The sequence below is a fragment of the Rissa tridactyla genome, chromosome 4 (assembly GCF_028500815.1).
Source record: "Rissa tridactyla isolate bRisTri1 chromosome 4, bRisTri1.patW.cur.20221130, whole genome shotgun sequence".
Taxonomy (NCBI): Eukaryota; Metazoa; Chordata; class Aves; order Charadriiformes; family Laridae; genus Rissa; species Rissa tridactyla.
Window position 1 is genome coordinate 21500029 of NC_071469.1, and position 14691 is coordinate 21514719.

At 42.0% G+C, this 14691-nt stretch overlaps 1 protein-coding gene across 2 annotated transcripts in view; it reads left to right on the forward strand.

Moving 5' to 3' along the window:
- LRP5 (LDL receptor related protein 5) overlaps nt 1-14691 on the forward strand; it is a 164473-nt gene that overhangs the window by 119525 nt on the left and 30257 nt on the right. For both annotated transcript variants that reach the window (XM_054198037.1, XM_054198038.1), the window contains exons 10-15: nt 1904-2130; nt 2460-2644; nt 5455-5778; nt 7956-8158; nt 10494-10705; nt 12910-13100. In XM_054198037.1, coding sequence (XP_054054012.1) covers nt 1904-2130; nt 2460-2644; nt 5455-5778; nt 7956-8158; nt 10494-10705; nt 12910-13100 — 1342 coding nt within the window. The remainder of the gene's footprint in view (nt 1-1903; nt 2131-2459; nt 2645-5454; nt 5779-7955; nt 8159-10493; nt 10706-12909; nt 13101-14691) is intronic.

Sequence of the window (14691 nt, forward strand, 5' to 3'; positions counted from 1 at the left end):
TTGGGTGACAGGCATCTTCCTGCTTCAAATAAAAATCCAAATTGGTGTCTGCTCATACCGAATGCCTAAGTCTTGGATGTTGCACGTGTTCCATCCATATATGTATCTATTGTAGAAAAGCTGTTTTCATGTCACATAGTAGAGTAATTTAAACATCAACCTTGGCAACCCCCTGAGCTTTCCATCCTCTTCCACTTTTGACTTGGAAGACAATCTTACTCAATAATAATATTTGGCAAGTGAACTTTGGATGGGTTGCTGTTAGTCTGTGGCTCCAGCTTGGCACAGGAAAGGCCAGGGAACTTGTCCAGTCCCCTCCACACTATGTTAAGCCCCCGCCTGCCCCCATTTCTATCTCAGTCTGTTCCCCGGGAGTTTGACGTTTCCTGTGACATGTTTGGTTCACGTCCAGGTGCACGCTGAAGTGAGCACTGTGCTGTTCATCAGCGTTACTTTGCTTTTTGAAGTGAATTAAGTAACGGTAGAAAATGACAGATTCACTTCACTGGAACCGAATCCCTCTGTTTAGCCTCTTAAATAGGTTTTCCAAGAGCAATGAAAGCATCCTTGCCAACGTGCCTAAGCCGTAATAGGGAAAAGCTCAGTGGTAGTGACTGCAGGGCATGTGCAGTTTCCATAGCTTCTCTGTGAAGACTAACGAGGGCTGTGCTTCAGCATTAACAGTGCTGCTTGTGGTGTGGATGCTTTTCCTTCAGGAACAGTGCCAAGGTAATAAATTAGCGTACTGCAGACACGGTTACTAAATAAATCTCACGCAAGCACGTGGAGAGCTGGAGCTATGGTCGCCTTAACCATTTGTAGTGGAAAATACATTACTTCAACTGCGTCAGTGCGTAGATCCCAGTCTCACTCTGTGCAGAAACCTTTTACTTGTTTGTGGCCTCCTGAACTATCCAGCATACTGTCTTTTCACATACCTATCGGCGTATGTTTCAGCATGTCTGGGTTTTCATTTCCCCTGTCCCCCCACCTCCTTCCTGCGCCTCAGCAGCAGGTAGCGTAACTTCAGAGCCCGTAGACATCTCCCTTCCCTGTGGTGACCACCACTGCCCTGATCTCCTCCTGCCTCTGGTTATATGAGGACTCGTTTTCAAAAAGGGGTTATGCTTTTTCTGAGGTGTGGGTTATATCTGTAACAATATACTACATGATTTCTGGTTTTGACATTTGCCTTTAAAAATATAAAATATCTCTTACCCTGATACTCTCATTTATCAAATTACTAAGAAAATAATAGCTGAAATATTAGCAGGCATGTAGAATGTTTGCTTAGTGTCGATAACAAGGGTGGGTAATTGTACGTTGGTCCTGGAAATTACCAGTGATTTACCTGGGGGTTGTTTCAGTGCTCCCTGTTAGAAGTGGCTTATCTGCATGTACACAGTCCTTGCCCTGTGACTTGTTTTGTTGAGCGTGCATAACTGAAACGTAGATAGGATCAGCAAACTTGCTCCAAGTGACTGATCATGAGAAACAATTTAATTCCGATTTCTCTGAATTGAGATGTGTTGCTGAGACTTAAAACGTTACAGCAAATTAAGTAAGTTTAAAAAAAAAAAACAACTTTTGTGTGCAAATAGAAGAGAGCAAGAAGGGGCAAGGAAGAATCTGCAGACACGTAGTGCTTTCTGAAAATCATATCCTTTTAAGATGTCTTGGACTCATCATCAGGAATCACTAGCGTTCCTGAAAATTCATGTCTTTTCATACTGTGAATTGCTGTATCTTTTTTGACAACAAATTTATTTTTAAAAATGTAACATTGGCTGATATTTTTTTTTACTAATTTCTTTTTGTACACTAAACTCCATAGTAATTTCTCCTTTTTATTTCAGTGGGGTATCCATAAACGCTGTAATATTTTCACACACTTGTTTTCCAGACCATAAGCCGAGCTTTCATGAATGGGAGCTCTGTTGAACATGTGATTGAGTTTGGGCTAGATTATCCTGAGGGAATGGCTGTAGACTGGATGGGAAAGAACCTCTACTGGGCAGATACTGGAACCAATCGCATTGAAGTAGCCCGCCTGGATGGACAGTATAGGCAGGTCCTTGTGTGGAAGGACTTGGACAACCCGAGGTCTCTGGCTCTTGATCCTACCAAGGGGTAAGGGACAGCGTTGTTTTTCGAAGCTTTGTGCGCATATTCTTGTACGTGACAAGTTAATTGTCAGTTTATACAGCTCCGTTTATTCAAGGTCTTTGAAAAGATGGTAAACGCTCCACAACCCTAGGGGTTACAATGAAAAATTATGACAGTTCAGTCATATTTTTCTGCTTTTGTCTAAAACAGGAGTACTGTAATACTGCGCTTAACCACATGGGTTATTCCTTTTTTTTATTAAGGAACTGAAAATAAATTTAGGAAAGTCAAAGCATGCAAGTAAATACAACCTTACTTAGCTGATGTACTCTTTGTTCCACTTCTCCTTGCAGATACATGTACTGGACGGAGTGGGGAGGAAAACCTAGGATTGTTCGAGCATATATGGACGGAACAAACAGCATCACTTTGGTGGATAAAGTGGGTCGTGCCAATGACCTCACTATTGATTACGCAGACCAAAGGCTATATTGGACTGACTTAGACACAAGCATGATTGAGTCATCAAATATGCTAGGTAATCTAGTGTTATATTACTCCATCCAGTACAGAAATATGCCCTGACCGTAGTAAAGCAATTGAATAATATTAAATCGGAGGAAATGGAGCGTTAAACGTTTAAGGAGATAAAAAAAGCTTCCTAAATTAATAACCATATGATGATTTATAATGATGGTGAGATATGATGTCATTTCTCTGTATTGATGTGAAACTGCCTGTGTTTTACCGAAGCAGAGATAACCTCTGAGTTTCTCCAAGTGAGGACAACTCATAAGTTGACCTAAACCACCTCAGACTTTTCAGTCTGTACGCTAACTTTCTGTTGAAGTATTATCGCTGTTTCCAGCTCCAGACTAGTTGTATTAGTTCAAAACCAAAACCAAAATACTGCTTGCATTTCCTGCAGTCTGAGAGCTTCTGCAGCTGCTTCTGCAGTGTATCGTAACATGTGAGTAGAACTCTATCATGCGTAAAGTAAAACAACTTTACACATTTTCAGATCTTCCATTGGAATTTCGTTTATACATTCAAGGAGCGTGCTAAGATTTACTAAGCTTTCACATTGATATTGGCATGATAACCAACTGGATACAAGAAGGGAGTTTTGTTTTCTGCAGCTGACATAGAGCTGGTTTATGGTCCAGGTGTTTTGTAAATATAAAGCGGTCCTCAAGGTTTTAGCTGAAGCAGATATGATTCCTTTTTGAGAAAACGCAGTTTCTATACATTTCCAAATGCCACACAGTGAATCAATGATAGGATCAGAAATGGAATACAGAAGTTCCTGACCTGACATTCTGTCCTTGTTCCATTTCCAAGGAGAGGCCTTTGTGACATGGGAATTAATGCCTCTGGGATTCCAATGTAAAAATCAAAGTTTGTGTGGCAGAATATACAGTATTTAAGCAAACTCATACAGGATTGTTGCAGCAATGCTCTGATTGATGACATATATGATTTCCCTGCAACTCTTTTTTTTTTTTCTTTCTTTTAATCTGTGAAAAGCTATCATTACAGTGAGATTTGGTTTTTTAAGGTGTTATTGTGTGTGCATATCTTCAGAGTATGGAGAATCTAACAAGCTTTCTCTAAACAGAGAGGGCAATGCAGTTTTGGATTCTGAGGCTATTACTGATTTTGCATTTCTGGTATTTATTGCTTTGGGATGACAACTAGTGAATGGTTGTTACTGTTTAGAAATTGCAGTAAGATTGTTTCTTTATCTAGAGTAGTGTTCTTTCCATCCAGAGTGCATGATCTATCAAAGCTCTCACTAAGCTTCTGTGTTATACTTAGAGAAACGAAATAGCCAGAGGGAAGCTTGAACTAGGAACTGATTGTGGCATTGAAAAGAAACACAATATTGAAATCATCTGGGGTAAATTAAACTGGTTCTAAAGCTGAACCTGCTGTTAACATTTATGTGTGGTGAGAAGGTAGAAGGATGAGTGCTGAAGCTAGCAATGTTGTATGATGTCTCTTTAGTTAGCAGATTATAAAGACTCAGATAGACTTCTAGCAAGTGGGCCCATCGGTTAAGGAAATGTTATTAGGCTTGGCCTACGTTATGTAGCGCCAGTCTCCTTGCCAGGAGCGATCTGAACGAGCATTGCTGATAGGAACGTCTGCCCCACCAGCAATGAATAAAGCACTCTTAAGTGGATGAATGAATGCCGTTCCAGATCAATCTTGGGCATTATAAACGTTACCCAGCAGGAAAAAAAACGCTCTTTTGGGAGATTTTCCTCCATCACAATTCAACTAGACAGCTTATCTGCTTCCTTTGAAAGAGCCTATCCCCTGAATTCATCACTGTGTACCACAAATGCTCTAAGATATGTGCAGGATGCCTGTACCCTAACTTGGATACTTTAGATGCCTTAAAGTAGTTGGGAAGGTTGCCTCTATATTTAGTTCTGGCGGTTTGTAGGGAAATGGCTTCATGTTCTAGTTTTGAGGTTTTTCATTCCTTCTCCAGTTTTGGCCAAATGGGAGAGGGTATGATGGACACTAGGGCAGGGGAAGAAAAATTAGGTGGTCTGTAGAATCTAGCCTTGGATGTTTGAGGCAAGAGATGATGCTGGTGGTGCTACGTGTTCATTTGATGTAAAGTGGCAGAGATTCATAGAGGTTTACGCTTGAAAATTATTAGGAAGGTGTTACTTAGGATTAGGAAGGACTTACTTCCAGTAAGTCTTTATCTACTTTAGTAGTGCATCTCTGTCAGAGGCCCTCTAATGCTCTACAAGGTGTTAAATCTGTTGTGAATGTTGCTAACTGAGCCACTGAGGGCGGGGGTATTGGGATTTCTGCCAAACAAATGGTTTCCTAATCTCTTGGTGTAGCTGTATGTTAAATTGCATTGCAAGAGATTTGTGTTTCTTGAGTGAAACACCGTAATTTCTCATAGCTGTTTCTCTGTGAATCTGAAGTTTGGTTTATGTATGTTGTTGCTTTCATGCATATTAATTGGGTTTTGTGTTGGCCTGAGGAATTCCTGGAGCTGATAGTATTCTTGAATGCATTTTCCAATATCTATTTGGGACGATAAGCATGAGACATATACAGTAGTATTTATTTAAATGGCAATACGCTGGCACAGTTTCAAATTGCTCTACAGGCAAGAGGGTGTCAGGATAAGGTTTTTGAATGCAAGCGTTTAGGTTACCTCTTCAGCAGATACTGCTTAATAATGACTTCCATAATGCTGACTTGGGAAATGAGGTACTACTTTAAAAAAGGAAGAAAAAACTTCTTGATGCCAGTCACGCTCTTCATTTCATGAACTGGGAATTGTCCTTCAGTTGATTATCCTTATTTTTGCAGGACAAGAACGAGAAATCATAGCAGATGATCTACCTCATCCATTTGGATTAACCCAATACAGTGACTACATCTACTGGACAGACTGGAATCTTCACAGCATAGAAAGAGCGGACAAGACCAATGGGAAGAACAGGACACTTATTCAGGGCCATTTGGATTTTGTGATGGATATATTGGTCTTCCATTCTTCACGTCAGGATGGCTTGAATGATTGTGTGCAAAATAATGGCCATTGTGGGCACTTGTGCCTTGCCATACCAAATGGATTTAGGTGCGGCTGTGCTGCTCATTATACCTTGGATCCCAACAGCAGGAACTGTAGTTGTAAGCCTTTTTGTGTGCTTCTATATTCTTCGGTGCTTGTGGCTCCCAGGTGTTTGTGATCCCTTTCAGTTTAGAAAGGGAAGGGGTATCACAAGTCCATTTCAAAGCTTCTGGCTTTAAAGGTGATCTTTAAATATGAGGACAGAGTATTGAGTTTTATATCCATCTTTGTGACATGAATTGGGGCTGAAGATTTTTATTTCAAATCTTAGAAATAACAGTGCTGTCAAGTCTGGGCTTTCTTGTTTTACTAGAAGTGCTTTCTAGGTGATTCAGCTGTGTGATTGAAGCTTTCCCAGTCCTTACTTAAGTGTGTAGGTGGGTGGATTAGAAGTTCTAAACAAAAAATGTCTTTTTCTCTTAAGTGTTTAATAAAATTGGCAAAAATAACATCCGGTATGACAGCCTCCTAAGCAGGCTGCACAATGTGAACATGCACTTGAAATTCATATAAGTTTCTTTTCCCCCCTGTGTGTGATATTTTGAGCCTGACAGTTCACTGATTGTCCAATAAGAATTTAAGTTTCTAGTAAAAACAACAGATTAATAGAAAATGGACTGTTGACTTTAAAAAAAAACAAAAACAAAACAACAAAGATTCAGGCATCCTCGCACAGTAGCGTATAAGGAAATTTTAACTGGATGAAAGGACGAGGTTATGAAAGGTAGGTCCTGCTTGACTAATTAGATCTCCTTCTATGACAAAATGACCTGCTTAGTCGATGAGGAAAGGGCTGTGGATGTTGTCTACCTAGACTTTAGTAAAGCCTTTCACACCGTCTCCCACAGCGTTCTCCTGGAGAAATTGACTGCTGAGGGCTTGGAGAGGTGTACTCTTCACCGGGTAAAAAACTGGCTGGCTGGCCAAGCCCAAAGAGTGGTGGTGAATGGAGTTAAATACAGGTGGGGACCAGTCACAAGTGGTGTTCCCCAGGGCTCAGTACTGGGGCCAGTTCAGTTTAATGTTTTTATCAGTGACCTGGATGAGGGGATCAAGTGCACCCTTGGTAAGTTTGCAGATGACACCAAGTTAGGCGGGAGTGTTGATCTGCTTGAGGGTAGAAAGGTTCTATCAAAGGGATCTATCTGGACAGGCTGGATCGATGGGATGAGGCCATCTGTTTGAGATTCAACAAGGCCAAGTGCCAGGTCCTGCACTTGGGCCACAACAACCCCATGCAACGCTACAGGCTTGGGGAAGAGTGGCTGGAAAGCTGTCTGGCAGAAAAGGATCTGGGGGTGTTGGTTGATGGCCGGCTGAATGTGAGCCAGCAGTGTGCCCAGGTGGCCAAGGCGGCCAATAGCATTCTGGCTTGTGTCAGAAATAGTGTGGCCAACAGGACTAGGGAAGTGATCGTCCCCCTGTGCTCAGCACTGGTGATGCCACACCTCAAGTACTGTGTTCAGTTTGAGGCCCCTCATTACAAGAAAGACATTGAGGTGATGGAGCGTGTCCAAAGAAGAGCAATGAAGCTGGTAAAGGGTGTAGAGCACAAGTCTTATGAGAAGCGTCTGAGGGGAGACCTTATCGCTCTCTACAACTACCTGAAAGGAGGTTGTAGTGAGGTGGGGGTCGGTCTCTTGTCGCAAGTATCAAGCAATAGGGTAATAGGAAGTGGCCTCAAGTTGCACCAGGGGAGGTTTAGATTGGATATTAGGAAAACGTCTTCACTGAAGGGGGTGTCAAGCATTGGAACAGGCTGCCCTGGGAAGTGGTTGAGTCCCCATCCCTGGAGGTATTTAAAAGACATGTAGATGTGGTGCTCAGGGACATGGTCTAGTGCTGGGCATGGCAGTGCTAGGTTAATGCTTGGACTTGATGATCTTAAAGGTCTTTTTGCAACCTAAATGATTCTATGATAATATAGGAGAACCTGCGACTGTGCATTGCCCACAGTCACTCATGTTACTTAAATTCCACGAGAGACATAGTTATTTTATAATATGAAAAGGAAATACTTTCTGTGTGAGGGTATGCACGTTTACCTCCAGCAGTACACAAAGAAACATTTTCAACTTAACAGCAAAAATCTCCAATTATTAATTACCTTAATTTTCATTGTGGATATAATTGTCTCTCTGGGATTTTGTCCTAAATATTCTTTGTCTTTTGTGCGGGTGTATTTTTGACTGTGTGAGCTGCATTTTCTTACGCATTCCGTTTTGGCTTGTTTCAGCCCCCGCCAGCTTCCTGTTATTCAGCCAGAAATCTGCAATCAGCCGAATGATACCAGATGATCAGCAAAGTCCAGATATCATCCTGCCCGTGCATGGTCTCAGGAATGTCAAGGCTATTGATTATGATCCCTTAGATAAATTGATCTACTGGGTGGATGGACGTCAGAATATTATAAAAAGAGCCAAAGATGATGGCACTCAGGCAAGTTTACATGGTGTATGTAGTTCTGCGTCGGTCTTTTTGTGTGCTTTGCACTTTATGCTCAACTTTCCCTTTCTGTCCTGTGCACCAAGGATTCATTGATTTAAACTTTACTCTTGCCAGCACGTATTCATGTATATTCTATTTATATGTGAAAACTACTGAAGGCTTTTAGGATCGTGATTTTAATTTATACACAAAGAAGTGTAATGGAATAACAGCACATCATACGTATCTGAAACTCTAAGGCTTGAATCGCGATCTTTATTTAAGGATGGGCACTGAAGTAAGCCAGACCGACTGTTCATACTGATGACAGATAAATTATATTCTGAAATCAATATTGTGCATGCCAACTGTCTGGTAACATTGTCATCGTTGTAAAAGGCTCTCAGAATGAAAACTCTCAGCTGTCCAAGCTGTAGTTAAACCCTGAGTGAATGTAGAGTTGAGTGCTGTGCCAGGTAGGGATAGGCATAGCCGCACGCTTAATTGTTTTACTGAGGTGGGGGCATTATTCTTTTGCACTAGTTATTCACACAACAGTGGAAAGAAATGTCCTGTTCTTCCAGGCAGCGTTATGTGTTAACAGAGCTTAACTCCTAGGTCAAGATAACAGACTCTTTACAAACTATGGTTTGAGTAAGAAAAACGAAATGGAGAATGGACAAGTTATATTTTCTTAGTTCTTGGGCAGTCCTATCTAAACAATATGACATATCAGTGGAAGTGGACTGGTCTCTTCATGCATCAGCGGTTTTACGGTTTCCTTTAAAGGAAGAGATGACAATTTTATTTTTTGGCCATTACTGTTAAGATTGGGAGGAGGTATGTTGGGATGAGCAGCCACCTGGGTTGTGGATGAATTTTGAAGAAGCTCTTGCTTTTTGGGATTATGGTAGGTGCTAATTGTTGTAGTCTAGCTTCTCTTTGGTACTTGCTAGGTGCAAATTGCAATGGAGGCTCATTTGCTCTGTGCTTTCCTCTGCCTTGGTCGCACAGCTTTGAAGATGCAGATCCCCTGCAAATTTTGAGTTTCCAATTTTCACCAACTATATTTACTTAATTTTGTTAAATCGTGCTGCTTGCAGGTGATGCATATGAATTTCATACCTGGGTAATGTTACCTTTGATTTCAGGAAAATAATTATTTCTTTTTATTTCTAGGCACACTGTCAAGAAAAAATAGGGGTAAAGCTTTATATAAAAAGAAAAAAGCCTGTATATCACTACGTAGAATTTGAAGGCTTAAAAACCAAATTGTGGAAATATAACTTTCCCAAATAATGCTGTGTTGGGTAATTCATTTGGCTTAAGCTGAGCACAGAATGGTGTCTTTAGCTTTCTTGAGCCATATGAACTTTTTCTGGTACTGTTCTTGTGTTTGGATTGGGAGTGCTGCATGAGGACACTTAAGGAAGCCACTGCTTTCCCCTCACCGTTATCATGTCACCAGAAGCATTTCACTTCTCAAGGCTACTTTGGTGTTGGGAGTCCTGCCGGCAGTATTGCTATCCCAATGGCACTGGGATTGACTGTTAAGCTAGTGGAGCCTGTGTAACATTAAACAGAAAGATTATTTTCCTTTAGGGATTTTTTTATACACTCTAGCGCTCTTCACAGAAATAAGGTGTTGAAGTCTATGTTAGTATTCAACGTAGAGTTAAAAAGTGTAGTAAACAGTATGTTAGTTAGATTGGGAGGGGTTGAGGGTAACGATTCCAGGAACTTGGCAATAATGTCGAGTTTTGTAAGTTCCATCATAAAGACATGAGGGGCAAAGCAAGGTAATGTTGTTAGTATGGGTGTGAGGCAGAGAGGTAGCTGTTTGACGTTTAAACGAACAGAACCAAGTTTCAATAAAGATTTTAATTTTTAAGAGAAGTCAGGACTTAAAGAAAATCAATATTTACTACACTACAAATAATAAAGTTCAGGAGGCTTTGGCAAGAGATAGAGATTTGTTCATCTGACTGTATAACACTGCAGGTCTGGCCAGAAGGCTGCCTTGTTTCTTGCATTGTTTCATTCAAGATCGTTCCATGCATAAACATTCACTATAGTTTTCTTCCGTCTCCTGCTAGTTAGTTCTACTTATAGGAGGCCCCACAACTGCTTTCTGGGGAGTTTTGCATAATGGTACAAATATTGTCCAGATATTTTTCCTCTAATCCACAGTTTGAGTCAAATCCTTTTTTGTTAAGCTTTATTGCATTTCTTGTATTTGTTGTTTCCTTGTGGGTGGTTTTAGGTGTTCCTGGACCATCAAGTGGGTCTTCTTCAATAAATAATAAGAATAATTACTGGAAATTGTTCCCTGTATGTTTTCTTGCAGCCTTTCACTGTTATGAGTACTCCAAACCAAAGCCAGAACCCAGAGAAGCAGCCCCATGACCTCAGCATCGATATATACAGCCATACCTTGTACTGGACCTGTGAGGCCACAAATTCAGTCAATGTCCACAGGCTGAACGGCGAGTCAATTGGGATGGTGCTGCGAGGGGATCACGACAAGCCCAGAGCCATTGTAGTGAACGCAGAGCGAGGGTGAGATTGCTTTCTGTACCTTGTACAGAGCACTCTTGGGATGTATGTCAGCTGCGTGTGTGAATCTTGTGTTGCATCTGTGTATTTTAAAAGGGAGAATTTTTGCATGTTTGTTTATTCAGGATGTAGGTGACTGCTTGTCCCGTTCTGGCTTTTAGAGGTATCCAGCTTTCTCTTCCTGTTCTCTCCTTTGCTGCCTGCTCTAGTGTGCCGACTTAGAAGTTCACACAGCCACGTGGCTGGTTACAGTGAGGAACTAACCCCGGTGGGGAAGCGGGGCAAAACCACCTTATCCCGTTTGCTGCGTGAGTGCACGGCCCCACCACCTAATAGGAAAATCAGGAGAGTTTACACTGTGTTTGTATCAGCTGGGGATCTGTCTCGTAAATGTTTGGTCTTCATAAAACATGTTTCCGGGAAAAAAAAGGGATCTCTCATATGATACAACTATTCCTGCTAATGTAACAGTATAAAGTTAAACACACAAACAAACCCCTTGTGTTCTATACATTTTAATGTTAGTTCTGTCTTGATGTGTATCTCAAAAACTTCTGAAATGAATTACAACAGATAGGATGCACTAACGTGATTTCCCACTGGATGAAAATAGGTTGTTTTGCTGCAAGGCAGCAGACCCCACCTCCACTTCAGGTGGTTGGTAGCTTCATTCTTAGAGGTCAAAGATGGTCCTTTACTGTTCTTTTTAATGTTAGATGCTTAAATCCCAATTTGCTACTAAATGGCTTACCGTGTGCTTGCCAGATGTTGAATGACAATATTTAGTAACTGTGTGGATACAGTAGTACTCAGAGACTCTGTCTGGAGCATTTAGAAGATTGGTGTTTTATACGATACCCAGTGTACTCTGCACAGTTCAAAAGCTGGTGTGGGGAGAGGGGGATTAGAGGAAGGATTCTAATCTTATTGGGACTAAGTCACTTGGACATAGTTTGTATTTATAAAAGCTTATCTGCTTTCTCCATTAAAATGGGTGTTTGGGTTTGTTGATCTCTAAAACTCTCAAATCTTCTAGTCAGGTTTTCAAATGATTTAAAGATAAATCTCTTTATCTTTAAGAAATTCTTTACTCAGGAAAAAATTCTTTACTGTGAGGGTGGTGAGGCAGTGGAACATGTTGCCCAGGGAAGTTGTGACCGCCCCATCCCTGGAAGTTGTTCAAGGCCAGGCTGGATGGGGCTTTGATCACCCTGGTCTAGTGGGAGGTGTCCCTGCCCAGGGCAGGGGGGTTGGAACTAGATGATCTTTAAGGTCCCTTCCAACCCAAACCATTCTGTGGTTCTTTTCAAATTAAAGGAGGAAAAGATGGAGGAGAGACTGTTCTGAACACTGTGACTACCTGTGAGAGCTGAATGAGCGATCTGCGTACTGAGCTTCTGCCTTAATTCCAGAAATCCTTCCCTCCACCTCTTCCTTGGCTACAGGTTCTGACTGCTGCCTCTCCTCCTTGTTTCATCACTGAAGGCCATGCAGCAGTGTAGCCCACTGTATTAGGGAGTTCACCCAAGTTATGCACCACTGAAAAAATGGTGGACTTTTCCCTGAGGGAGTTCTCAGTTCATCATGTGGGTGCGCAACCCCTTTTTTACTATGCAGGGGGAGCGCAGAGACTGCTTCTGTTTGCAGCTGAACTGGCTTAGGCAGATAGAAAGAATTCTTGGAACTTGGACATCAGGAACATGCCATCCTCAGTTGTTCTTCCTTCTGTGATCTTTGCTCCTCTCGAGTTTGGTAGGAACTTTTGCTTACTGAGAAGAAAGGCAACCCAGAAGGAGAGGAGGTGACGGTTAATGTTTTTTTTTGTCAGAAAGAGCTGCTGGGCTTTGAATCGCAGGTGGGGACAGCTTTATCCAAGGACAGTTGCAGAAAGCCTGTGCTAGTCTCTTATAACCGCCTCCTCCACTGCAGGTACAGTGCTGCCGGTGCAGCGGTGCTGGCTGCTGAGGCATTTTATGGCCTGGTGTTTTAAGGACAAATGCTATTCATTTCAGGCTGTCTCAATATACCAGTTAGCAAATGTTTGGGGTTCTGCAGCTGACAGATCTGGATCTTTGGAGCTGGGAGCAGCAGTCACTGCAGTCATCCCTGCGTAAACTATTCCCACTTACAATGTAGAACCTGTGTGCAAAGGTGAGTTGCCTCCCTTGTGAAGCTCTCAGTTCAGCGGCGGGTGTCTCTATTCTCAGGTACATGTACTTCACCAACATGCAAGAGCGAGCTCCCAAGATTGAGCGTGCAGCCCTTGATGGCACAGAGAGAGAAGTGCTTTTTACAACTGGGTTGATCCGACCGGTAGCACTGGTGATTGACAACAAACTTGGAAAGCTTTTCTGGGTGGATGCGGATCTGAAGCGCATCGAAAGCTGTGACTTGTCAGGTATGTGGTATGCAGTTAAACATTTGGAGCGGAGTGTGTGTGTGTGTTTAGGACATCGTTCCCTCTTTGATGCTGACCCCAGTAATTTCTGTCCCCACTGTTGCCAGTTCTGTGTAGGCAGTCACAGATAACAGTTCCTGGTGGGCTCCTGTCTTTGATGTGATTGGAATAAACATGTCTGTAATGATCACCACCCTCCAAGAGAGCCATTTGACTTTTGATATGTTCTTGAAGGCAATTCTTGCAAGATCAGATTTAAATAGGTGTTGCCAGTCATGGAACCCCTAAATCACCCACATCATGCCTTTTTGGTTTTCCTTATGGTTTGAAAAGTTTGCATAACTCTTCAATTTTTCTTTCTCTGGAGTTTATAGCTTAGTAAATCAAGGTAGCTTGAAAAACAAACAGAAAGAAGGGGAATGGCTTTCTTCCAAGATGGATGATAAGGCAGCTCATCTGGAATACCAGTGTTGCAGAACAGTGGAGAGAGGTCAACTCATTGCAGTTTTTCCATATTAGTAAAATAAAGCATTACTCAATGTCCATAGCAAAAGATCTTAGAGATCACTGTTCATCGTTGACTTTTAAAAGCACTTGATAGTGCTGAAGAAGTGGAGAAATGGGATCGCTCATCTGGTGAGCAGTACAGCACAGAGGATCCAATGGCCCTACTTTCTGACTCGTGATTTCTTCTCTCATCAGCATCTGTTTATCAAGAAATGAAACTCCTAAAGGAAGTGCAGAGAGAAGTGAGCAAGTATGAGGGAGTAGAAGCTGGGCTGTTTTAGTGATTGGCATCTGCCATAAAATGCTGATTCTCCAATTTTTTGCAGCTCTTCTCTTCTTGCCATGGAGTCACATCCTTCCCTTGTAGTGAGACAATGAACTAAAACAGGAGAAAATTGTTCACTTTTTTCAAGGACAGTTCACTTTTGAGCACCTAAAACTGACTCAAGGTCGGACTCGGGTCACTTCTGCCAGACAGGTCATAAAAACATGAAACTGGAGCTGGGAAGGTAAAGCAGCCCATGTCTTTCCTCAGTTATCAAGCTGGATAGGGGGGTACTGGCAAACGGCCTGTGTAGCCACAAAATGTCCAATCCAGGATAGGCATCAGAGAAGCTACAAAAATTTGTAGGTGAAAAGAAGACAGGAGGGAGACGAGGCTTGACAAACAACCCATGTGTGAGAAGGAGAGGTTGACAGAGTGGGACACGTAACACAAAATGCATCAGAGATACTGAGAGGGGTTTGTCTCGTGATGAAAGGAGAAGTGCTGTAGGAGGAAATCCAGAAGTAAAAGGACAAGACAGAAAAGCAGCACATCATGCAGGTATTGTAGCTGAAGTGGTATCCACAAACGCAAGAAAGAGAGACGAGGCGCTAAAGAAGATTGTGTGGAAATCATACGGTTTGGGAGAGCGGGAACATACCAGGGAGAAGTTACTGAATTGAGGAGGGAGGAGGGGATCAATAACTAGTGCTGCTACTGATAAAAAGGTGACCCCCATGTAATAGGAAGCCATATTACTTAATGAGGCTGTAGCATACAGTGGACCTAGCTATGCATATGTCTTGTACGTTCATAAGC